At 39.2% G+C, this 23,857-nt stretch overlaps 1 protein-coding gene across 1 annotated transcript; it reads left to right on the top strand.

The window, feature by feature from the left end:
• On the top strand, nt 1–23,673 carry pitrm1 (pitrilysin metallopeptidase 1). Its single transcript, XM_017699225.2, has 27 exons — nt 1–214; nt 2,872–2,962; nt 3,471–3,577; nt 4,072–4,223; nt 4,363–4,477; nt 5,208–5,304; nt 5,576–5,736; nt 6,561–6,687; nt 6,783–6,871; nt 9,811–9,939; nt 10,079–10,192; nt 10,432–10,528; nt 11,226–11,360; nt 12,771–12,909; nt 13,189–13,305; nt 16,327–16,456; nt 16,622–16,742; nt 16,941–17,017; nt 17,353–17,518; nt 18,083–18,183; nt 19,554–19,674; nt 19,834–19,890; nt 19,984–20,096; nt 20,183–20,308; nt 21,697–21,842; nt 22,129–22,231; nt 22,784–23,673. The coding sequence occupies exons 1-27, from the start codon at nt 168–170 to the stop codon at nt 22,875–22,877; spliced, it is 3,072 nt and encodes a 1,023-aa protein (XP_017554714.2). The 5' UTR covers nt 1–167; the 3' UTR covers nt 22,878–23,673.
• The last annotated feature ends 184 nt before the right edge of the window (nt 23,674–23,857 follow it).

Below are 23,857 nucleotides of genomic sequence, written 5' to 3'. Positions count from 1 at the left end.
TGACCATGCGCCAGCGTGACGGTACTGCGCATGGAAGGAGTGGAATGTTATTATGAGAGCGGTGCTGTCGGAGTTTAAACCCTTAGACTGTTTATCGTGTTTTAGAAATGTATGTTTACACCAACTAAACTATTAAAGCAGAGCAAAGATTTTAGAGGTGCTTCACAATGTTTCGGCAAAGTAAAACATTCCTATCTAAACTTAGGTGCCTAAGGTGAGTTCCCGTTTTCGCTGTTGGATGAAGGGATGGCTGAATGGATTTTCACCAGTTAACATAAATGCGTGTCCAGGTTAATGTGTAGGTTGTTTAATTTATGTCCCTTTTCTTAATGATCGAATATCAGTGTATCATGAAGATTTTCTTCCGTATGATTCAGTGAAAGTTTTAGAGTTTGTAACTGCTAACACTGAGTTGGGGCTGCAGACTTCTGTATAAAACGTTAGGTTAGCATATCGACCACAAGTTATAGATTTGTAATCTTCAGAATGTCTGGTAGGAAAAAGTGGTGGTATAAGAGACACTGGGTGTTCTGATGACTTGTCCAGGAGTCCTGCCGTAGCGCATACTTATAGATAGTTAGCGTTAGCTTATAGCTTAAAGCTGTAGGTAGAACATTCTGATAGCGTAAATCAACTTATCAAGTTGTAATGCTACCAGCAGTAAAACTACTGGTAGGATATTTTATAGGCCAAATCACCTTATCAGAAAATAGTACCTGCGTAAAAGTGTAGTGATGGGATACTTTGATAGCCTAAATCATCTTATCAAAAAGCGTCTAAAAGTTTGATATTGTGAAACCCCAGATTACCTTGTCAGTGGGTAAGGAGTAATATTAATCAGAGTCTGTACAATTGACTTGAGGCAAGACTGAATCAACAGCAAAAACAGAATTTATAGTAAGTTATAGTGATGATATGCACATACTCTGAAGGACTATTGGATAGGTAGAGCAAATTATTAGAACACCTGTCATTATTGTTTTAACAGGTGGTGGTTTCTGCTTTTTGTGGTATTGCTTTACAGATATTAAAAAAAAAAAACAGCCATTAGGGGTGTACTTTGTGTACTTCTGGTGCCGGTCCCAAGCCCGGATAAATGGTGAGGGTTGCGTCAGGAAGGGCATCCGGCGTAAAAGTGTCAAAACTATCATGCGGATCACAAATATGATTGCCATACCGGATCGGTCAAAGTGGAGAGGAGGAAGGCGGGTTAGAAGGCAGCGAGAGAGAAGAGTAGAGTAGGGACACTGAACATAGGGACAATGACTGGTAAAGGCAGAGAGCTTGCAGACATGATGGAGAGAAGGAAGGTAGATATTCTGTGTGTCCAGGAGACCAGATGGAAAGGAAGCAAGGCCAGGAACATTGGAGGTGGATTCAAACTGTTCTATCATGGTGTAGAGAGGAAGAGAAATGGAGTAGGGATTATCCTAAAGGAACAGCTTGTGAAAAGTTTTCTGGATGTAAAGAGAATGTCAGACAGGATCATGAGCCTGAAGTTGGAGGTTGATGGTGTAATTTTGAATGTGGTCAGTTCATATGCACCACAGGTTGGTTGTCAGTTAGAGGAGAAAGAGGAATTTTGGAGTAAGATGGATGAAGTGGTAGATGGTGTCCCTAGAGAGGAGAGATTAGTGATTGGTGCAGACTTCAATGGACATGTTGGTGAAGGGAACAGATGGGATGAAGAGGTGCTGGGTATGTATGGTGTGAAAGACAGAAATGCGGAAGGTCAGATGATTGTAGATTTTGCAAAGAGAATGGAAATGGCTGTGGTGAACACGTATTTTCAGAAGAGGGAATAACACAGGGTGACATACAAGAGTGGAGGGAGGTGCACACAGGTGGATTATATCCTTAGCAGGAGATGCCACCTAAAGGAGATTGGAGATTGTAAAGTGGTACCAGGGGAAAGTGTAGCAAGGCAGCATAGGGTGGTTGTATGTGGAATGAGATTAGAAACAAAGAAGAGGAAGAGAGTGAAGACAGAGCCAAAGATTAGATGGTGGAAGCTGAAGGAGGAGGATGGTTGCAGGCAGTTCAGGGAAAAATTGCAACAGGCCCTTGGGGGCAGTGAGGAGCTACCTGAGGACTGGGAAACTACAGCTAAGGTGGTGAGAGGCTGGACAATAAAGAAGGAGTAAAGGACTTGTATTGTTTGGCTAAACAGAGAGATAAAGCTGGAAAGGATGTACAGCAGGTTAGGCTGATAAAGGATAGAGAGGGAAGCCTCCTGTCTCTCTAAAAGACAGGAGGCTGAGCTGGAGGCAGCAGAGATGAAGATGCTGAGATTTTCGTTGGGAGTGACAAGGATGGACAAGATTAGAAATGAGCAGATCAGAGGGACAGTGAAGGTGGAGCAGTTTGGAGATAAAGCCAGAGAGGCCAGGTTGAGATGGTTTGGACATGTGTTGAGGAGGAATAGTGGATATATGGGTCAAAGAATGTTGGAGATGGAGCTGCCGGGTAGAAGGAAAAGAGGTAGACCTCAGAGAAGGTTTATGGATGTAGTGTGAAGGTGGACATGGAGATGGTTGGTGTAAAAGTAGAGAAGGCAGTGGATAGGGCAAGATGGAGTCAGATGATCCGCTGTGGCGACCCCTAAAGGGAGCAGCCAAAAGAAGAAGAAGAAGAGCTTTCCAGATATTAATATTTTGAATGTTATATGTAGTGCATTATGTGGAGTTATTGTGAACACTAATGGCATCACACATTTTGTTGGGGAACCTGAGAATAAATTCAGTAAATCCAGTGCAGCTGACTGGCAGTTACTCTGTCTGTGAGAACCAAGGCCTCCCTAACTCCTATTTAAACACCTAACCCCATAATCTTTAAGCCCTTATTAATTAAATTGCATTTCTTTCACTGCAGTGTTTTGCAGAGACCAAAAAGTATCTCTGCCGCTGAACGAGCTCTGCAGTATGTGGTTGGTCAGAAGATCCATGGCTTTACTGTTCGGGAGGTACTCAAAATCACACGCTACTTATGTGCGCACACAGCATGCACTTGAAATGACATAATACTACACAGTAATACTACTCATATCTTACACAAAAATGATGGTTCTTCAAGGGTTCTTAAAAAGGAAAATGGTTCTATATAAGGTAGCCTTTTCAGTTAGGTAGGCTTATATTACGTTTTTATTTTTGTCCATATTCTTGACACTTAACCACACCAGAGGCAATAGCCTGTAGCATTTTCTGTTAAGGCTAATAACATTAATAAAAAAAATCCAAACTTCACAGTAGCCCCTGTCCCGAGTATATACCGGTACATTTTCTATACGGACACATTGACATTCTGAAATGCTGTGGTATCATGTGGAAAGTTCAGACTCCTCTATAGTTTCATTTACTGTGTGGTTGTTTAGATTGATTCATTGGTCCATGTTTTCTAGGTAGCAGTTCATTAGTGAACTGTGTGGTTGCCTTGGCAGTATTTGCTAAATAATAAACTGTGTGGTTGTTTAGGTAACGCCAGTGCCAGACCTGTTCCTGACTGCAGTTAAACTTGATCATGATGTCACAGGAGCTCAATATCTGCATGCAGCCAGAGATGACTCCAACAACCTCTTCAGGTATGTTTGCATGTTTAACAGTAACAATTTCCTGATTGCCCAGGGCAAGTGATATGCCAGGTTGGGGCAGCAGTGATTAAAATCACTCATGAACAGTGTCGTTCCAGAATAAAAATCTTATTCATAATCAGAGGCAGTTATATTTTGAACCATAATATTTAAACCAGCCACAGTAGAATTGCAATGAACTATGAGATGATGGAATACACCCCAGTTAAAGTCAAAAGCAATACTGATTTAAACTTTCCTTTCAAAAAATTTACATTTTATTTTCTCATTCATCACAAAGAAATGTAGTACTTGTATGTGATGTAGTGAGCTCTGCCAGTCAGAGATGGTGATATCGAATTCAAACTGTGTGGTTTGGTGCCGGAAAAGCATGAAGGTGTAGCAGTCTCTTTTCAGCCAGAAGTAACAGCAACACAGTTTCGCTGTTAGATATGACATGTTTATTTCTGCATTTTCTTCTCTTTTTGTGTACATGTGTGTTCAAGTGTGCAATTCCGTACCACGCCCATGGACAACACAGGTGTTCCCCACATTCTAGAACACACAGTTCTTTGTGGCTCTCAGCGCTTCCCCTGCAGAGATCCCTTCTTTAAAATGCTGAATCGCTCTCTCTCCACTTTTATGAATGCCTTCACAGGTATGACTATTAGGAAACCACAGTATTTTCTTTAAAAGAACAGTGGTATTTACAGTATGCACATACAAATGGAAGACACCTTCCAGAACAGAATTTTGATCTATCAAGTATGATAATGGAACTTTTCCTTTCTCAACAGCTAGTGACTACACAATGTACCCATTCTCCACTCAGAATGCCAAAGACTTCCAGAACCTTCTGTCTGTCTATCTGGATGCTGTCTTCTTCCCTTCCCTTCGAGAACTGGATTTCTGGTACAGAATTGTTTCTGGTACACATACAAACATGGTCATTAGAATCTGTTTGAGATTCCTCAGGAAAGGCTTGTATATAACAATGTTTAGTGGTGCGATTTATTCAGGCATCAGTTCATTTGTTCAAGCACATGTATAACTGATCTCTTGTGTGCCAAGAGATATCTGACTCCACTTGTTTATTCAGTAAACAACTTCAAACATTTAACTGCAGCCACACTGGACATTTGCAGAGAAAGTAGGACCCTGGTCTTCAGTTACGCTGAATTTTGTTAAGCAAAAGTACAGGTTCTTCACAAGAGTATAAATATAAGCAAAAAAAAAACCTCATTCTACCAGCATACATGCTAAAACGTTAGAATTAGTTATGTAGTTAACCAATAAACACTGCTCAGCACTGCCATCTAAACATGTTAAAACACCAAGTGAGATTTTTTTTTCCTGAGTTCTATGTTGTCTCAGTGAAAGCATTTACTAAATTCTTTTATTTACATTGATTTACATCAATCCAGCAAACTCAGTTCACATTTTGCTTGATGCAGCATAATATGACTAAAATCTAACAACTGTGGAAAATGATTGCAGTTAGTTTATATAATTGTGATCATCTCAATAATTGTGATTTGGCAATTATGTAACAATTGTGACTGGCCTAACAACCAGTGCTAGATACTAAACAAATGTAGTGATGGCATACATGACGGTACAATACTGTTGGTATGTGTTGCAGGCAGGAAGGCTGGCGTTTGGAAAATGAGAATCCTACAGACCCTTCGTCTCCCCTGATGTTTAAAGGGGTGGTGTTCAATGAGATGAAAGGAGTTTTTGTGAGTCTATTGCACCCACTTCTGTTACATTATCAGTAAACTGCCCCACTCACTTTAAAAACAGCCCTGATCCTACTACCTTATATCCAAACTTCTTATTTGTAAAATGTTGAGAGTTCCATTGCTATCAACATTTGTCTAATTCCATTACTGTTTGCTCTTTTTTTATCCTCTCTTTAATATAAGAATGGTTGTCTATCTGTAGTTGAAATATATCTTGTGTGTGTGTGTGTGTGTGTGTGTGTGTGTGTGTGTGTGTGTGCGCACGTAGTCGGATAATGAGAGAGTATATGCACAGCACCTGCAGAATAAGCTCCTACCTGATCACACTTACTCTGTGGTGTCAGGAGGAGAACCACTTGCCATAACTGATCTCACCTGGGAACAGCTTAAACACTTCCATGCTACACACTATCATCCCAGCAATGCAAGGTACACACACACACGTGCGCTCAAACACCCCAAAATTGTATAGGTATAGTACATACAGTGGTTATAAAAAGTCTATACACCATTATTAAAATTGCAGATTTTTTGTTATGTGAAGCCAGAAATCAATACAAATATTTTGAACATTTTTCCATCATTAATATAACCTTAAATCCAATTTTATGTTAAAACATATAGATCAGGAGAATATAAAAGAACATTAAAAGTATTGGATGTACCATAGAGCTCTCTGAAGACATATCAGTAGTTGGAAAAGTGTGACAGCACAGCAATGTTGCCATGGTCAGAGAAATCCTAAAATGTTGATGACAGGACAAGAAGAACTTAGAGGCTACCAAGAGGCCAACATGTAAAAAAAATTGGCGCAATTTCAGGCTGATACTGGCCACTCTTTGCATGTGAACATAATTCCCCATATTCTATATTTGTCTAGGCTTATGGGTTAACACAGGGTTTCACAAAAAGAACCTTTTTGACCAAAAGATAATTCAAGCCCATTCAAAATTTGCAAAAGAAATGCATTAAATCACTTAGAATCATCTGATGAGACCATTTGGCCTGAATTCTAAAAGGTGAAGACTGGTTGTGGAAACATCATGTTTGACCCCTTAAATAAACCTTACTATGTAATAAACCTGGGATTTTAATATACACACTCAGTTACTGAAACGTTTCAGTGATTTAACACACCCACAAAGCAGGTATATGCACACACACTTAATATCTAACATCCCAACATGATACATGCACTGCCCCTAAAAACGTAAAAAAAAATTTTATAATAGAAAATTCTTTGTTGTTAACAGGTTTTTTACATATGGGGATCTGCCGCTGGAGCAGCATCTAAAGCAGATAGAAGAGGAGGCACTGTGCAAGTTTCAGAGAACAGACCCAGACACTGCAGTACCGGCTCAGACACTCTGGGACAAACCGGTTAGATGCACACATGCATCCAGCCAAAACATATCACATGAAAGTTTGTTGTTAATTGCTTATTCATTTCAATGACTGTGTTTTTAATTATTTAGAGAGAAGATCATGTGACCTGCAGTCTTGATCCACTGGCTCCAGACCCAACTAAACAGAACACACTGTGTGTGAGCTATCTGCTGGGAGAGTGAGTGTATATATACAAACATGTACAAAACAGAACACATTGGTCCTTTTTCATTGAATTTGCTCACAGTTGAGTGCAGATTGAAGCACTGGAAAGACATGTGAACTAGTTCCTGTGTGATTCATTAATCTGTGATACGGTGTTGAAATGAGCCGATTAATCAGTTTCAGCTGTCAAAACAAGTACCTGCATGTGAGTCTGCTATTTACATAAACTCACTGACCACTTTATTAGAAACACCATTCGAATACTGTGTAGGACCCCTCTTTGCTCTCAGAAAAGCCTTCTTTGTGGCATGGATTCAACAAGGTGCTGGAACCATTTCTTAGAGATTCTGGTCCATATTGACATGAATACATCACAGAAGTGCTGCATATTCATGCTGCACATTTCCTGTTTTGCCACACCCCAGAGGTTCTCTGTTAGACTCAAGTCTAACTCAAGTCTCAAATAAGCTGCAGTATTTGTTGAGAGTCGCCATTAGAAGATGGGTAAATTGTGGCCATGAAGGGATTCATGTTGTGAGCAACAGTGCTCAGCCTTAAGCTGTGGCATTAGAGCAATGCTTAATTGGTATTTGGGGGGGCCCAGTATGTGCATGTTGCAGCAGAGATTGAGATTCATCTTACCAGGTCATGTTTTTCCAGTCTTTAAACAACCTGTGCGGATTTGGTTAGGTTGTACCCAATGTAACCTTGGATTCCTGAGAAGTGGAAACCACTGTGGACTTATATTGGGTTATTTTTGAGAATGGCAGAAATTTTGGCTTTCGCAAAAGTTTGCTGCCTCAGTTTTTTTAGAACCTTTTCTCAGATGTTTATATGGTATAATGAAGTACAATTATAAGCATTCCATACGTGTGTTAACTTTTTATTGACAAATACATCCAGTTTAAGCAAAGACTTAATATTTACAGTGTTGACCCTTCTTCTTTAAGACTTCTGCAATTCGCCTCGGCATGCTGGATATCAGCTTCAGGGCTGGAATGACGGCAACCCATTTTTGCCTAATCAGTGCTTAGGCAAAGTGGCAGAGGGCAGGTGTGAGTGCATCTGAATGCACAGTGAGATAAAGGCTTTTGGAGGATGGCTTGGTATCAAAAAGTTCAGCAAAGAAGCCACTTCTCTCCAAGAAAAACATCAAGGACAGACTGACATTCTGCAGGAAGTATAGGGATTGGACTGCAGAGGACTAGGGTAAAGTTATTTTCTCTGATGATGCCCCCTTCAGACTGTTTGGGACGTCTAGAAAAATGTATGTCCGGAGAAGAAAAGGTGAGCGCTACCATGAGTCTTGTGTCATGCCAACAGTGAAGCATCCTGAGACCATTCATGTGTGGGGTTGCTTCTCATCCAGGGGAGTGGGTTCGCTATAAAAATTTTGCCTAAGAACACTGCCATGAATAAGGAATGGTATCAAAACATCCTCCACGAGCAACTTCTCCCAACGACCCAGGTGCAATTTGGAGATGAACATTACTTTTTCCAGCATGATGGAGCACCATGTCAGAAGGCAAAAGTGGCTTGGTGAACAAATCATTGAAATTTTAGGTCCATGGCCAGGAAACTCCTCAGATCTCAATCCCATTGAGAGCCTGTGGTCAATCCTCAAAAAGAGGGTGGACAAACAAAAAACCCAGAAACTGTGATTAGGCAAGAATGGGTTGCCATCATTCAAGATTTTGCACAGAAGCTGATATCCATTTTGCCAAAGCGAATTGCAGAAGTCTTAAAGAAGGGTCAACACTGTAAATATTAAGTCTTTGCTTAAACTGGATGTATCAGTCAATAAAAAAAGTTAACACACATATGGAATGCTTGGAATTGTATGGGCGGCACGGTGGCGTGGTGGGTAGCGCTGTCGCCTCACAGCAAGGAGGGCCTGGGTTCGATTCCCCGGCCGGGCGACCGGGGTCCTCTCTGTGTGGAGTTTGCATGTTCTCCCCGTGTCTGCGTGGGTTTCCTCCGGGTTCTCCGGTTTCCTCCCACAGTCCAAAAGACATGCAGTTAGGCCATTTGTGTAAAAATGATCAAATTGTAAGTCGCTCTGGATAAGAGCATCAGCCAAATGCCGGTAATGTAATGTACTTCATTATGCCATATAAACATCTGACAAAAGGTTCTAAAAAAACTGAGGCAGCAAACTTTGGGAAAACCGAAGTTTGTGCCATTCTCAAAACTTTTGGCCACGACTGTACTTGGACCCAGCTTTAAGTTTTAGTCATGTTATTTTTTTGTTTTCTTTTTGATATACAAGTATTGATGCTTGTTTAAATAACTGAACATAAACCTGAATGATTTGTTATTAAACTAAATTTACAAAAAACCCACAAAAGTTATAGAAATAAGCCAAAAGCAATGGGAAAAACAGAAAAATGAACTCCATAAACTTTTTGCTGTAGCATATAAAACTCCAGTTGATCATCTGAATTATTTGAATACTGTTTGTTATGTAATGCTTATGATCAAAATGTTTAGACATGTGTGGAGGTGGCTTTAAAGTGACCTGGTTGTTGTAGCCCGTGCACCTCAAGATTTTATGTATCTAGTCACCACTGTTGTAAATGGTTGTTGTTTGAGTCTTCTTGTCAGCTAGACCAAATCATGCCATTTATGGATAATTGCATGACTGAGCAGGTGTCTTGAGTGTTCCTAATAAAGTGGCTGATAGGTGTGTCATTTGCAGTTGCTGCCCTGATTTTTGCTTTTCTGCACCTATTCTGAATAAAACAGAAATTCACACAGATGTTGTGAAAGTGAGACAATTTGAGGAAAGCACTGAGCAGCCTCAGTGGTTGTCCTCCAGGTTATGGCATATTCTTAAACTACAAGTGTAGTATTGAGGTCTTCTAGTAGTGTTAATACACTGACATACTCTCTTTTGCTCTTTTCAGTTATCACTATTGGTCTAAATGTGTGTTGTATTTTTGTTCGCTACAGCATCACAGACACGTTTGAGGCATTCACTCTAAGTCTGCTCTCGTCTCTGATGATCTCTGGGCCAAACTCTCCGTTCTACAAAGCGCTGATTGAACCCAAGATAGGCACAGACTTCTCTTCTGTAGTGGGGTACAGATTAACTCATACTCATATATGCATAAACACAGAACTCCCTATTCTACAGAGTCATTTTTATTCATCAGAATAATTACAATTACAATAAAAATTTAATTTCTCTGTTATTATAATTACTGTGTTTTCAATCTAGATATGATGGCAGCACAAAGCAGGCCTCATTCAGTGTTGGCCTGCAGGGCATGGCAGAGGAGAACATTGAGAAGGTCAAATGCATCATTAGCCAAACCATTGATGACATTATCGCGTAAGCACTTATTTGGATCTTGTTGGGCTTTTAATGAGGTGATGAAATTAAATGGATTTAGATACTAGAATTTATTCATTCAGTTGTGTGCTAAATAAGTAGAACAAGGTTAACTTGGTAATAACACTATACTATAATTAGCATGTGAATGTGAATTGAAAGTAAACTGGTTTTAAAAGCAGGTGCAGTGAATGCAAAGTGATTTGGAATGTTAAATGACTTAATATGATTGGTTGCAGGACTGGTTTTGAGGAGGAGCGAATTGAGGCTTTACTGCATAAGATTGAGATTCAGATGAAACATCAGTCTACTAGCTTTGGCTTGGCCCTTGCGTCTGTGAGTAACACACACACACACAATGTCATAATCTGAAAATACATGTTGTCCTTTACATTGTTTGTAAATTTCATGAAGAATAGTTAAAATAAATGACCCAAAATGACCCACACAGGTGTACTTTGTAGTTCTACAGTTACACTGTAGTCCATCTGTTTCACTGCATAGTTTTTAGCCCCCCTTTGCTCTGTTCATCAATGGTCAGGAGTACCACTGAATAAGTATTATTTGGGTGGTGGATCATTCTCAGCACTACAGAGACACTGACATAGTAGCATGTTAGTGAGTGTCACTGCACAGTGTAGGCCACACAAGGCAGTGTCTGCTCTGTAGTGGTCCAGTGGGGGTCCTGACCATTTGAAGAACAGGGTAAACAAAGGCTAGCAAATAATCCAGATAAATAAATGGACTGAAGTCTGTAATTGTAGCTGCAAAATGCATCTATGTGGAAGGGGTCCTGATAAAATGGTCAGTGGCCTATGTTTATGAACCTTCATAGAGTAGGAGTGCAGATGTAAGGTCTGTTCCTGTTAGTAACATCATCAAAGTGATCTGTCCCTAGATCAGAGAAATTTTACGAATGCAGGCTTTATGATCTAAGACTGCAAGATTTACGAGTGTAGATACAATACAGTTGCCACTGAGATTAAAGGTAGAAGTGTATTCATTTACTTTCTCACAATGTCTTTTTGTTTAGTACATTGCATCCTGCTGGAATCATGATGGAGACCCGGTACAATTGCTGAAAATCAGTGAGAATGTGGCCAGATTCAGACAGTGCCTGCAAGAGAACCCTCGCTACATACAGGACAAAGTTCAGCACTACTTTAAGGTAATGAATCAGCCAAATTATATATTAATATTACAACCCCAATTCCAGTGAAGTTGGGACGTTGTGTAAAACATAAATAAAAACAGGATACTCTTTAATATTCAAACGGATAAACTTTATTGTTTTTTGCAAATATTCACTCATTTTGAATTTGATGCCTGCAACACGTTCCAAAGAAGTTGGGACAGGGGCAACAAAAGACTGGGAAAGTTGAGGAATGCTCAAAAAACACCTGTTTGGAACATTCCACAAATAGCAAATAGTCCAACAGTTTAAGAACGTTTCTCAACATGTAATTGCAAGGAATTTAGGGATTTCATCATGTACAGTCCATAATATCATCAAAAGATTCAGAGAATCTGGACAAATCTCTGCAAGTAAGCGGCAAGGCAGAAAACCAACATTGAAGGTGGCACTGCATTAAAAAACCGACATCATTCTGTAACGGATATTACCACGTGGGCTCAGGAACACTTCAGAAAATCCATCTATAAGTGCAAGTTAAAACTCTGCCATGCAAAGCGAAAGCCATATATCAGCAACACCCTGAAACTGCACCGGCTTCTCTGGGCCCGAGCTCATCTGAGATGGACTGACGCAAAGTGGAAAAATGTCCTATGGTCTGACGAGTTCACATTTCAAATTGTTTTTGGAAATCATGGACGTTGTGTCCTCCGGGCCAAAGAGGAAAAGGACTGTCCGGATTGTTATCAGCGCAAAGTTCAAAAGCCAGCATCTCTGATGGTATGGGGTGTGTTTGTGCCCTTGGCATGGGTAACTTGCACCTCTGTGAAGGCACCATTAATGCTGAAAGGTACATACAGGTACATACAGCAACATATACTGCCAGCCAAGCAACGTCTTTTTCAGGGACGTCCCTGCTTATTTCAGCAAGACAATGTCAAGTCACATTCTGCATGTGTTACAACAGCGTGGCTTCATAGTAAAAGAGTGCGGGTACTAGACTGGCCTGTCTGCAGTCCAGACCTGTCTCACATTGAAAATGTCTGGCGCATTATGAAGCGCAAAATACGACAACAGAGACCCCGGACTGTTGATCAACTAAAGTTGTACATCAAGCAAGAATGGAAAAGAATTCCACCTACAAAGCTTCAACAATTAGTGTCCTCAGTTCCCAAACGCTTGTTGAGTGTTGTTTAAAGGAAAGGTGATGTAACACAGTGGTAAACATAGAGAGTAGCACTTTGGTTAATTGTATATTGTTTAGTAGTTAAATAAATAAATAAAGTACTGTTGCATATTGAGACTTGACCTTGCTGACCATTTCAAATTCATACAGTGAGAGACCCTGCAAGTTGAGAGAAAGGACCAATGATTTGATTTTATAGTGGGTGCTAAGGAGCAGTACTCATGATCTCACATAAAGGCTGTTTGGTGGTGTTGTTCCAGGAGAACACCCATCAGCTGACTCTGTCCATGAGTCCAGATGAGCAGTATGTGGAGAAACAGAGTAATGCAGAGCAGGACAAGCTTCAGCAGAAAATACAGGCCCTCAGCGATGCTGCCCGCATAGACATCTATGAGAAAGGTATGAACCACAAGACCAGGTCCAGCATAACCAACCACATAAATACACAGACATAAACTGAAGTCTTCCTGTATGCCACACACACAACACAAACGAATGAGTGGCTTTTCTTATGTAGTGAATTTGTCTATTAGGCCCAGTGTTAGTTGTGAGGGGAAAAAATTGAGAATGTATTCTTTCATTGCCATAACATTAGCTGAACATTTCTTTATGATGATTGTGAAGATTTTTTCAAGTTCAGTGTTTGATTGAAGATACTGTGTTATTTCAATGTCTCAGGTTTGCAGTTGCTCTCTGAACAGTGCAAAACTCAGGATGCTTCCTGCTTACCTGCCCTCAAGGTGTCTGACATCGAACCCACCATACCACGAACACCTGTGCAGATGGGTGCTGCAGGTAAACATAACCCTCAACGCATAAACACACAACATACAGCAACACATGGATAAATATACATCAGATTCAAAAAATGTATTGGACCCTCCATTGTTTTTCCTCTCAGTTGAATACGGTTTAGTTCAGTATTTGCTATATTGGTATGATGCTTTTAAACAATGCTGTCTGAACAGTTGATCACAATAGCAGGAAGACTAGAACTAATTATATTACCCCTGATACTAGCATTTATGAGTTTATTTACACTGTTCATTTTTATGAATCATTCAGAAAAGTACTGGATTAGTTTTCTTTGCCACATTAAAAAAAATGTAAGTGTTCTAGACATCTGTGAAAAATGCATTGTCATTGGCTTGCTAATATGGTCTGGTTCTAGTAGCAGATGTCATGGTCTAAACTGTGAGATGTGCACTGGAGTTTTTATTTATTTATTTATTTTTTATTTCGTATTTCAGGAAGTCTCCGCCTCAGACACTCTGTCCACAGAAATAAACAGACTAAACTGCGCACTAAAATCACCACAGCTCTCAGAATCTCACCACTTACGGAGAATAAAAGCTGGCTGTTGTCAGTGTGATCAGAAATAGACCTGTTTATCAAACTAAATACAAGTAGCAAGCTGTTGCATCTCTATTCACCAGTGAGCCTTTCAGAGTGCGGTATATGTCTAGTTGCTGAACCAGAAAACATTCATGATATCCTATTTTAAAACATTATTCCTGAATTGTGTTTGAAACCATAGGCAGGAAGTAAGCAAAATATTCTTGTATGTTTACCGAATGGTTCTTCTTTGTGCACATCACGCAAAACAGTCTGTTGTTGCTTTAAAGTGCTCTCTGCTGTATTGGGCATTACATGAACATCCTTCAAAATTGCATAATGAAGTCAGGAACACTTGAAATTTTTGATGCAGCACAAATTGGCCGAGTTGGGACTGTCAGAGCTGTCAAATAGGATAGAAGTCAAACAACATAAAGCAATCAAATAAACTTTACACATATAATAATTTGTACAACCCCAATTCCAATGAAGTTGGGATATTGTGTAGAACATAAATAAAAACATAATACGACAATTTGCAAATCCTTTTCAACCTATATTCAATTGAATACAGCAGAAATACAAGATATTTAATGTTCAAACTGATAAACTTTATTGTTTTTTGCAAATATTAACTCATTTTATATTTTAATGCCTGTAACACGTTCCAAAGAAGTTGGGACAGGGGCAACAAAAGACTGGGAAAGATGAGGAATGCTCAAAAAACACCTGTTTGGAACATTCCACAGGTGAACAGGTTAATTGGAAACAGGTGAGTGTCATGATTGGGTATAAAGGGAGCAACCCTGAAAGGCTCAGTCATTCACAAGCAAGGACGGGGTGAGGTTCACCACTTTGTGAACAACTGCATGAGCAAATAGTCCAACAGCTTCTCAACAGGCAACTGCAAGGAATTTAGGGATTTCATCGTCTACAGTTCATAATATCATCAAAAGATTCAGAGGATCTGGAGAAATCTCTCCAAGTAAGCGGCAAGGCAGAAAACCAACATTGAATGCCCGTGACCTTCGATCCGTCAGGCGGCACTGCATTAAAAACTGACATCATTCTGTAATGGATATTACCACATGGGCTCAGGAACACTTCAGAAAACCATCGTCAGTGAACGCAGTTCGTCGCTCCATCTACAAGTGCAAGTTAAAACTGAAAAATGTCCTATGGTCTGACGAGTTCACGTTTCAAATTGTTTTTGGAAATCATGGACGTTGTGTCCTCCGGGCCAAAGAGGAAAAGGACTGTCCGGATTGTTATCAGCGCAAAGTTCAAAAGCCAGCATCTCTGATGGTATGGGGGTGTGTTAGTGCCCATGGCATGGGTAACTTGCACATCTGTGAAGGCACCATGAATGCTGAAAGGTACATACAGGTGTTGGAGCAACATATGCTGCCATCCAGGCAACGTCTTTTTTAGGGACGTCCCTGCTTCTAAGACAATGCCAAGCCACATTCTGCACGTTCGTAGTAAGAGTGCAGGTACTAGACCGGCCTGCCTGCAGTTCAGACCTGTCTCCCATTGAAAATGTGTGGCGCATTATGAAGCGCAAAATACGACAGCGGAGACCCCGGACTGTTGACCAACTGAAGTTGTACATGGAGCAAGAATGGGAAAGAATTCCACCTACAAAGCTTCAACAATTAGTGTCCTCAGTTCCCAAACGCTTATTCAGTGTTGTTAAAAGGAAAGGTGATGTAACACAGTGGTAAACATTCCCCTGTCCCAACTTCTTTGGAATGTGTTGCAGGCATCAAATCAAAATGTGTGAATATTTGCGAAAAACAATCAAGTTTATCCGTTTGAACATTAAATATCTTTTCTTTGTAGTGTATTCAATTGAATATAGGTTGAAAAGGTTTTGCAAATGATCGTATTCTGTTTTTATTTGTTTTACACAATGTCCCAACTTCATTGGAATTGGGCTTGTAATATTAAAGTGAACTTTAAAGATGTACAGTTAACCCACAGTTTATTTCTGCTTACTTGGTGCTGTGTTTGACAGAAAAACTGATGTCTCTTCTCTCCTCCAGGCCTTCAGGCCTCTTTCAGGCACTCTTCAACTATCATCAGAATCAGAATCCTTTATTAATCCCAGAGGGAAATTGCAGTTGTTACAGTTGCAACCATTTATGTAAAAGAATAAACAGTTTAATAATTTAAAACAAAGTTATGGAGTTATGGAGTTTGAAGGCCACAGGTAAGAATGACTTCCTGTGGCGTTCTGTGGTGCATTTTGGTAGAATGAGTCTTGCACTGAATGTGCTGTTGTGTCTCATCAAAATGTCTACTGCCGTGGATTTTTTAAAAATTTATTTATTTTTTTTGGTCGACTAATTTATGCAACCCCTAACTAACAATGCCAAATTGTAAGTTAACATTTGTAATAGAAGTATCCTCCTTTCCCTCCTCTCTCTTTTTCTCTTCTTCTTCTTCTTCTCTCGCTCCTCCTCTTCTCCCTCCCTTTAGGCGGAGTGCCTGTTCAATACTGTGAGCAGCCAACTAATGGCATGGTATATTTCAGAGCTATGTGTAACCTTAACACACTCCCAGAGGACCTGAAGATCTATGTGCCACTGTTCTGCAGCGTCATCACCAAGTAAGGCTTAAAATAAGTCACCGCAGACCTAGTTACGCTTTTGGAAGGTTACAATAACAAACTAAATGGCATCTTTTGTACTCCTCATATAAAGAAAGAAGTAGACCCTGTCTCGATCTGGTCATTTCATATTTTTTTAAAGAATCTGAGATTGTTTAACCCCAGGTTAGGCTGCGGGGAGTTCGATTATCGTCAGCAAGCCCAGCAGATGGAGCTGAAGACTGGTGGCATGTCTGTGACCCCACAGATAATCTCAGACACTGCTGACCTAGACCTGTATGAACAGGTAAATGTTTAATGCAGTAATTCAGAAATACTTGCATGGCAAATTTTCGAAATATGAAAGAATGTAAATTAGTATCCTCCTCTGAATAGTACTCAAAAGAAGTAATGGAAACTGAAGGCAACTAGCTGTCATTTATTGTTAGTGTTATTAGCATTTTGGAAACTGTTGGAAGTTCATGTAAGTGGCTGTGTCCTGTAGGGCATCCTCCTCACCTCTGCATGTCTGGAGAGGAACTTACCTGACATGTTCCATCTGTGGAGTGACCTGTTCAACAGGTGAATATAGTCATATCTTCAACACTGATTATAATTCTTGTTGAATATATTCCGTAGCAGGAATTTTACATACTATACATTTTTACCTACAGTATGTAAAATTCCCCCCAACAAACATGTTTCTGCAATGCACAATGAAACCTCCGTTTCATTGTGTGATTAGGAAACCTCTGTTTCAATCTCCGTGTGATTAGGAAAAATGTGGTACTGATTTCACTCACTTTGGTTTTTGTGCATTTACAGAGTTAATAATTGTTTTACTTTCAAATTTGTTTAACTCAGCAACTGAAATTTTTAACTTACAGCTGTATAAATTTTTTTTGTTGTTATTCCAGTCCTCATTTTGATGATGAGGAGAGGCTGAGAGTGTTGGTGATGATGTCAGCTCAGGAACTGTCCAATGGCATCTCTTATTCGGGTCACGTGTATGCAATGACACGGGCAGCTCGATCACTTACACCGGCTGCTGATCTGCAAGAGACCTTTGGTGGAATGGACCAGGTTAGTCACATGATTACACAGATGTGGGTGATATGGCAAAAATATGATATTTCTATACTTAGTTTTTCTGAGATTTGAAAGAACATGTAGTGCGACATAAATAATTTAATAGAAATAATAAACTGACAACTACAGTAATTTCTATTCATTGTTTTACAAACTGCACTGCAGTGTTTTTAAGTACTTGAGTAACAACAATATGCTCAGAAAAGCATTATGACCATAATTTATCATGGTTTTGATAAAATTTCCTACTCTATGACACATTTTTCTGTATGATCAGTTTTGCCTCTATTCATGCCTGAGAAGCTTTTCACATGTTTGAATTGAATGAATTGTAACCTGTTTATCAAATCAGTCAAGTAAGTTAAACATTTTTCCAAATATTTTTCCCAGTGAATCTTTTAATTTGTGTCTGGAACATGTAACTATTCTTGACCTAGGTTTTTGAGGCAGATTATGCTCAAAAACGATTTGCGGGTTGACAAACACCACAGTTATGTGTGAGTGAATCCATGCATGTTAGATTGTTAGCCTCATAGGTTTTTTGTGATTTATTCTCAGGTGAAGTTCATGAAGAGAATGGCAGAGATGACTGATCTGACATCCATTTTAAGGAAGTTGCCTAGAATAAAAAGACACCTCTTCAACCCGGATAATATGAGGTGCCAAAGCTGGAAGATAGTTCCATTCATTTTCTTTACACCTATACACCAAAGACACATATAAAGTGCTCTAAAGCATTACAGCTACCGATGCTATAAATGCCACAACGTTATAAAGATTTAGAGAGAGGAGTATTGGCATCAGCATTTATAGCATTGGAAGCTGTCATGCTGATGCTGGTACTCCTCTCTCTAAATTTTATTCCCAGTACCCAATCTCCCAGTGCTCTAAACAGCATTATACCCTTCTATGCTCAAAACATCATTACACCTCCCTCTAAACATCACTCTATTTCTCAGTGCTTGCAAATAAACATTCTTAATCTCGTAAGACACAATATCCAAAATTTACTAATAGTAGGAGTCCTAAAGCTTGTGATTTTGGGAAGTTGATAAGATTTGATTTGACAGCACAGATGATCTGGTAGTGTACTAGGAGAAACCAGTAAATCTTTAGCCTTCCAATCGAGCACTGATGTCATCAGAGGCCCTCTAATGTTTTCAGATATATTTGATTTTTACAACTCCATATGTTCATGAGTCCTGTAGTGTGAGGTGGTTAGCAATGTAATTGGAGCAGTGGACTGCAGAGACAGAGCAGTTGCTTATTGGGTTCAGGCAAATAAGTCAGCAGCCAGTTTGTAGTAAAATATCTCTCCAACTCTGACTGTGATATGTGTTTCAACCACATAATTATCACCAGTTTGCATTTTACTATACTTCTTGTGGATGCTTAAAAGCACAAATAGGTCTGGTCCAGTTTAGCTTTGTTTTTATCACAAGATAACAGGAAAGATCTGGAATTTGAGTGATTTTCGCATTTGAAATTCGTCATGTGTGTTGTAGACTCTTTCTGACTTATTGTCTAGCATGCAGAAACTTCTGTTATGATTGACATAAAGTGTGTGGTGATCTCCATTTTTGAAATCTGTAAGAATTTTAAAAAGTTGTGTATTGTGTACAGTGTGTCCAGCTTAATGCATTGAAGCCAATTTATAGCTATAAATTTCCTAAACACTTTGAGAACTGTCTGTGTTAAGGATTTGCGATGTTTTTTACACAGTCTCTGGTTTACACTGCTCAATGTTCTAAACCTCAGTACTCCTAAACAAACCTAAACCTAGCACAAGGTTCCAATGCCCTGAAAGATTTATACCTTACAAGCTGACCACCTAAAAGACAAATGCCAGTGGAGTAAATCTGATTACATCAACACTATACAGATGATTATGCAATCTGCCAGTCTAGCAGGAGTTACCAAAGCTTCAAATTCCACTGAACCCACTCAAAACAGCATTTTTTCTGCTCACATACACCGTAAGAAGAACTAAACGGTAATGCAGTTTTGGTTTTTCAATTTACTTTATCAGGTGTGCAGTGAATGCTACTCCTCAGAAAATGGAAGACACTGCAGTAGAGGTGGAGAGGTTTATGGGTAATATAACCTCCCTCAGGAAAGAGCGAAAGCCTGTCAGACCAGTTATTGTTGAGGTAATGAACCACAAGTGCTCACATTATCTTATTTACTAGTTCAATTTATTTACTCATCTGCTATTTCTTTGCACAATTTGAAAATATTTGCATTATGTATTTATTTGTGTGTGTGTGTGTGTGTGTGTGTTTTGTTTGTTGTGTTTTGTTTCTGTCTAGAGACCATTGGACCCTCGTGCTCCTTCGGGATCAGCTGCTAGTCGTAAACTTGTGTCTGTATGTACATGTATGCACGTGTTCAACCTTTGTTGCCTACAAAATTTTATGCAGATTTTCTGTTCTAACACGGTCTTCCTTTTGGGGTTTTAGGAGGCTCGTTTTAAGCCCTGTCAGATGAAGACGTATTTTGAGCTTCCATACCCTGTCAACTTCGTTAGTGAATGTGTGCGTACAGTCCCTTTCACACATGAGGATTACGCCAGGTAAAAATAAACACAGTGCAGAGTTATATCAGAATTAAGTCTTCTGTGTTAGCTTACATGTTTCTTACACTTTTTCTTTCTTTTAGTCTGTGTATTTTAGGTAGGATGATGACTGCTAAATTTCTACATGGAGAAATCCGAGAGAAGGGTGGTGCCTATGGAGGTGGAGCAAGAATGGGAGGAAATGGCCTGTTTTCCTTTTACTCATACAGGTATATAATAACATTGAACTGCAGTAAAACCACTTATATCTGAGTTTACTACTTAACCTCTTGTTGAACTAGTAATGCTTCAGTTTCTTAAAATGGACTTTTAGCAAAAAATAACACCTTTAAAGAGCAGCAGTGAGTGATCTTTATTTATTTGCTTCTGAAATGTGTCTGTCTTGAGTTGGGAGCTACTAGTGACAAATCAGCAGGGTTGCCTACAGTGCACCGCTAGTAGCTTATTTGAGGATTGTCCCATTTGAGAGGGGAAGACTTCAATCACTAACCCTTGTAACTCAGTTCCACAGGGCAAGGTGACACTCAAAAACAAGGGGTAGGGGTAAACATAAGAAATGGGTTTTGGCCTACATGTCAACAGTTAGGAAGCAACACTGCTAATAATTTTATATTTATGGTAAATGGTATATATTATATTATGGTATATATTAAGTTAATTTTATACATTAAACCTGGGAATTGTACGTTCTGGAGATTTGGAGACCTCTCTGGCAGAAATGAAATTCTGTAGTGTCTGTTGTATTTTGACCCCTTTCCTGTGTGGATGAATCTGATGTTTGTTAGAAAGAGAATTCAAGGAGGAAACTAGACGAAAGATGAAAGTGATTCATCTGCTATTCTACTGTCATCATATTTTCATCAGTACAAAGTTGATTTATCATTGTAATCTAAAATTTGAGCCAGACCAAAAACTGACTGACTTTTTTATTTTATTTTATAATTTCAGGCTTTACCAGGTGACTTACAGCAGCACACGCACCCCATATTTTAGCTTATTTTTCTCTCTAATTCTTTCCATTTTAACAAAAATTACGTAGTGCTGCTTTAATGGTTGCAGTCAATGAATAAAAAGACAATGAAAATGTTAATAGTAATCATTTCTGTGGCACATAATCAGCTAAAACGTCTTGATGTTGACAGGTCTAGATACATCACACTTCTAGTTCCATGCCTCCCACCTCCTGTTTGTATCAGTAGGTTATACACTGACAAGGATAATCATACTCCCTTAAATATTTTGTTCAAACTATTGTTAGAGCATCTAATTAGGAGTCCAGAATAGAATAAGCCAAGAAATACACACACACACACACACACACGCGCGCTTTTCTAAGCCACTTATCATCCTGGGCTGGGGGTTAGGGGGTGCTGGAGTCTATTCCAGCAGTTAATGGGTGGAAAGCAGGAGCTACGAAATACACTCCTAAAAATATTAATGTAGTGTAAATGCAGTTTAGAATCTGCAAAAAAGCACAGTTGCTCCTAGTCTCAAGATCTAATTGTGCTGTGCACCCTGTACATCTGTTCCTAAGTATTAAGGTGGTTACTACCTACATTTAGTTCCATGGTAACTCTTCTCCACTGTGATCCCACAGAGATCCAAACTGCTCTCAAACACTGGCAGCATTTCGAAGTGGTGTGGAATGGGCTAGAGATGGGAGGTTCACACAGCAAGATGTGGACGAGGCGAAATTATCTGTCTTCTCTGCTGTGGATGCCCCGATTGCCCCCTCAGAAAAGGGTTAGGCTTTTACAAAAGATCGATGAACTACACATTAATTTCTTTCTTTTTGACCCTCATTTTAAGCATACAGCTCTGTGTCACTGCCTGTACTATTACAGATAACACTCCCAAGAAATTGACCTTATAAAGATGTAATGTTTAGATCATGTTTCAGGACATTCGGAGGAGCTTTTCTGTATGTACATTTAGGAAAATTAATAATGTGTGAAAAAATACTTTTTCTTAGCTTGTTGCTTGGATTTTCTACAACTGTCTAAACATCTGCGTCTTTACTGTGCTGCAGGTCTGGGACTGTTTTTAAATGGGGTCAGTGATGAACTGAAACAGGCTCACAGAGAGAGACTCTTTGCTGTAACGCACAAAAACCTTATAGATGTGGCTGGCCGGTAAGAACATTTTAAATAGAAAAATGTTAAACATGACCTCATAACATCACTATTAAACTCACCTATTTCCATATATAGTATTTAGAAGCGAGTCACTGTTTTCTCCATACAGCTTCCCTCTCCAGCTAAAATAAATGTTAAATTATTAGTAACAATAGTAAATATCGTCACTGTCATTTCAAAACCTTTATTTTCAAATACATTTTCATGTCAAACAGTAGACAGGAAATTCTGGAGAAGCACTATCCACCTGGTTACCGGGAGTCAGAATCGACTTGATGGCACCAACTTGTGAACATTGGAACTGGTCCAAAATCTTCTTATATTAACTTCTGTTAAATGTCAACATGGTTTCTCCTCCTGTTCTGAAGTTCTTTCAGACATATGCGGTTATGTTATGACAGTGATTAAATATTTTCAAAAATCTTTTCAAATTGAATTTTTACACTATGTGGGGAAATACTGGTAAATGCATGAACTGATGTTTTGAGCTGTATATTTTCTTCACATTAATGTGATTAATATTTTCTTCATTGATGCTTTTGTCTGCAGCTACCTTGGTATCGGACAGAGGACGTGTGGAGTGGCAGTTCTAGGTCCCAAAAATGAAAATATCAAGAAGGACCCATCCTGGATTGTGAAATAGCCACTTTTTCTGCTTTGATACAGGCTTTTATTTACTGTATCATCAAATCACTCCTGGATTATTTAAAATGGTGTCATCAGAATCTTTCGTATTGCTTTGAAGATTTCAAAAAACATTTTTTGCAGTGCACATCACGTGGATACATGTGGGTGGGAGAAATGGACTTAAAACCCTGGACACATTTGAAATACAGCAGATTTCAGTTTTCTTTCAATAAAAGGTGCAACAATTCATTTTTTTCAGTAAGCAAACTTCCATCTATTTCAACTTCACAGGCACATCTTGACAACTGTCAGTACTGGAGATCTAAATGTAATTCTGAATACCAAGTTTGGAATTCCAGTAGGTTCTTCTGACCGTTACACTCAATACTGGCACTTTTTTTTTTTTTTTTAAACCTATTCCTGAACATCTTTCCAGTGTGAGCTACAAACTGCAGCTCTCTCAATGTTACAGAGCAAAACTGATTGTGTTTCCAAGTTTTTATATTTATTGTGAACAAACTTTAAACGCACAACGTAGTCTGTAATGGGTGTGCACCTAAGCCAGTGGTTTAGGTCCCAATCCAGGATAAGAAATGCACTTCTGGGCTGATATTCCCAAAGATTCCTTTATATTTGACATGACTGTCATGGTGAAAATGATTTTAGATGAGCAGTCCTGCTCCCAGTTTGATTTGTGAGTACAGCCCATGATTTTCCTTTAGCCCTTTACGAGAGGAGGTAAAAGAGTGTCCAGTGGTGAGACTTGTAGTCATTTTTTTATAAAATAAATATTGTGTATGTTGCACATTGCATATTCCTTCTTCCATCTTCCATTCAAAATGAATCAGTTTTTAAAGGAATGCTTTAAGCATTGATGATTGTAATGATGACCATTATTACAAATAAGTCTTAATCCATACCCTGGTAAAATGAATATCTCATAATTTTGCTTTCTTTTACCTACCTAGATTCAATCTTACACTTTACTGGTGTAAG

This window comes from Pygocentrus nattereri, chromosome 19, assembly GCF_015220715.1.
Source record: "Pygocentrus nattereri isolate fPygNat1 chromosome 19, fPygNat1.pri, whole genome shotgun sequence".
Classification (NCBI taxonomy): Eukaryota; Metazoa; Chordata; class Actinopteri; order Characiformes; family Serrasalmidae; genus Pygocentrus; species Pygocentrus nattereri.
Note: the sequence above shows the minus strand (reverse complement) of the source record. Positions and strands in the feature narration are given on the sequence as shown.